The sequence below is a fragment of the Teleopsis dalmanni genome, unplaced genomic scaffold (assembly GCF_002237135.1).
Source record: "Teleopsis dalmanni isolate 2A unplaced genomic scaffold, ASM223713v2 unscaffolded_contig_4508, whole genome shotgun sequence".
Taxonomy (NCBI): Eukaryota; Metazoa; Arthropoda; class Insecta; order Diptera; family Diopsidae; genus Teleopsis; species Teleopsis dalmanni.
In genome coordinates this window covers 1-2,999 of record NW_024035890.1, presented here as the reverse complement: position 1 = coordinate 2,999, position 2,999 = coordinate 1, and the positions used below count along the sequence as shown (strand labels likewise).

The following is a 2,999-nucleotide window of genomic DNA, read 5'->3' as shown; positions in this document are numbered from 1 at the left end:
GCTTGTCAATTTCTTGCGCTTGGATTAAGTATTTTGGGCCAAGTACTAAAAATTTTGTTATTACTAGACTTAAGTAGATAAGCTACCTTCAAAATGATTTGTGTAAATAATAGTTAATTACGATTTTTAATAATTTAGTTAAACTATTTCTTGATATCGCAATTGCACTAAGGAAATATTTACATAATTTGTTAACAAATACTTTGGGAAGTACAATTATTTAGAACCAAAAGATAACATCACAAACATCACCGAGAGTTTTTTTACAGTTCATTCAATTTATTTTTTTAATTATTTAAACATTTTTAAATTTGTGTTAATTCTAAATATAAATAAATAATTAAATAATAATTAATATTTGTGAAAAATATTAATATTTAAAAAAATACTTTGTAACGAAAACAAATTTAAAATATTTAAAGTGTTTGAAGAAAAAAATTCAACTGACGGAAGACTATAATGATGATATTATGGTTTTATATTTAATAAATTATATTTAATTAATATAAAAAAAATTAAATGAATCACATCCTATGCTTCTAGGCCCGTGCAATCAGCGCACCGCATTAGTAAGTGTTTGCCACAAAGTGGACGAAGGCATTGCTGGCAACGCGTACGTGTTTTACAGGACTTCGCACTTGGGCACTTGCGACAACGTTTCCGATTCTCACAGTGCTTCGACATAAGTGTAACATCCTCAGGCAGTTTTACTTTTTCGGTTTGTATCTTGCCAACGGCATTGTTACTTTTGTCACCTCCTGGTATTTCGTTGAGGAACTTTTCGGTAGGTTCACCTAACATTTCGCAAATAAGCAGTTTCTGCATTAGCGGAAGTTTCTTATTATTTTCTAGTCGACGCTTGAGATGTTGTTGGGTCAGATACAATCCTAATTGCCGTAGGAAATCTCGTTGCAAGAACGCAGCATCGCCATTCGCAGAAAGTCTCAGCAATATCCATGCATTGAACGCGGCAATGTCGAGTATGGCATGGAAAAGCCGCAACGTCCAACCATTACTTTTGCATGTGCCTGCATTGTTTGTACTGTAAATTTTTGACTTTTGCTGGAACCGTTGACAACTGTCTTGAGTACACCTAAAAAGTTTTGACGCATCTATTTTGGGTAACACACCACCGTTCAAAATAAAACATAAAGAATTGTCTTCAGCAGTCGATTTATGTAATGATAACGAAGAGCTCTCGCCGTATAAAACTGTTGCCGTTTTATTTGAGATAAACTGTTGTGGTATATCCGTCGATGTAGGCGATAGTTCTCCTAACACTGTGAGCTCCTTTCCCCTTAAAAGTTTTGCTATTTGTAAACTTGTGTAACTCTTCTCAAATACAATGTTTCTTTTTGTTCCTTTAATATCACATATTAACTGCAAAACGTCGCGTTCAATTCCCGAGGGCTCAACTCGCCAAATGGCGTTGCACATATAAAGTGTCTTGGTATCACAAAGAGTTATCATGCGTAGCTCACTATTTTTCACATTAGCAGGCATTAAGGAGTTACAGTCGAATTGTGTTTCATCTACGACTATAATATTTTCACCAATAGCACAGTTTCCAGATGGCGCATAGAATGAACGACAATTTATTAAAAATTTCTCCCATATATGATGAACACAATCTATCGATATCGTTGCGTTCTCAGACTTAATTTCAGAGAAGCGTATCATCTCACTTATATATTCATACCTCTTAAATGACATTGCTGAACGGAAAATAACATTTCCTAATTCAAGCGTCCAAAGTTCCTCTAGAGGTCCATTATATTGTGAATTACGAAATATTCCAATTAGATAAGTCAGTCCAATCCACACACGCAGCTCGATCAAATCAATTGTATGTTGATATGTAGTTCTATAAGCATTATGCGAACGTATCTCATCATTAGTGAACTTAACAATTCGTAGTAAAATGGGTTCATCTATTAACAGATTCCAAGTCTCTAAAGGATTACTAACCTTGCTCGATGGCCCCTTTCCTTGTGGCTTGATAGAAAAAAATTGACATTCCCTGCATACCTCTTCTACAGCTCTGGTTGTCCATACATAACCACTTTGAGCTATAATTTCTTCATTTAGATGTCTTTTTCTACTCCGGCCAATAGAGATTTTTTGAGTTTTTAACAAAGCATTGCCTTCATCTTTGTGTAAAAAATCACTTTCGTTGTATTCACCTACAAATTTAGTGTTTGAATTTTGTACTTTGTCTTCTAAAGGATCATCGTTGTTGTCAAATGGTTTCTGTTCAGGTATCAATAGTTCCTCCTTTTTTACAGGACTTTCTACAACTATATCTAAAAATTCGGATAGATGAACGACACTGTCCGTGTCTTCTACTTTCACATTTATTAAAATCTCCTTTGAATCGTTAACTTTCATAACATTACAGTCAGAACTCATTTTAACTTGAATTTTTCCATTAAATCGAATTTAAATATTATTATTCCCTAAACAGCATCAAAATAAACACAACAAAAATGCACAATAGCGAATTAAGGGGTTAAACGAAATAAAACAGAGTTGTTATAAATTCAAAAAAAATATAAACAAGTTCGAGAGGGCAAGTTCCTCTCAAATTAAGGCCATGTGCGAGATCGAGTAAATTGAGGTAAAGTAAATTAAAATTTCATACGGATTTTTTGCACTACACTTATGTAAATATTTATTTATTTATTTATTTATTGCACTTATTAATTATTTGTGGTTAAAAGTTTTCAAATTTATTTATTAATTTACCCAGTTTTTATTTAATTTACTCTACTTGAAATTCTGTTAACACCAATATTCACAATTTTCACCATTTACCATCAATTTATTCGAACTCGCACAAGGCTTAAGCACCAATTATTGTAATAAATTTTTTGTTAATTATAATAAATTAAAACGACTAGTTTGAACATCTTTTTCGAAAAATTATGATATTTCTAATTATTGCGATAAGTTAATTTCTACATCTGCGCGAATTTTAAAATCTATTACAATCAATTTTA

The 2,999-nt window shown here is 32.3% G+C and overlaps 1 protein-coding gene across 1 annotated transcript; it reads right to left on the bottom strand.

The window, feature by feature from the left end:
• Nucleotides 1–449: 449 nt before the first annotated feature.
• Nucleotides 450–2,520, bottom strand: LOC119665330. Its single transcript, XM_038074587.1, has one exon. It carries the CDS (start codon nt 2,407–2,409, stop codon nt 532–534), a length of 1,878 nt encoding a protein of 625 aa, XP_037930515.1. The 5' UTR covers nt 2,410–2,520; the 3' UTR covers nt 450–531.
• Between the last annotated feature and the right edge of the window lie 479 nt (nt 2,521–2,999).

Excerpts from the sequence above, each read along its gene's own strand:
- LOC119665330 (XM_038074587.1), bottom strand. The coding sequence starts at position 2,409 with ATGAGTTCTGACTGTAATGTTATGAAAGTTAACGATTCAAAGGAGATT.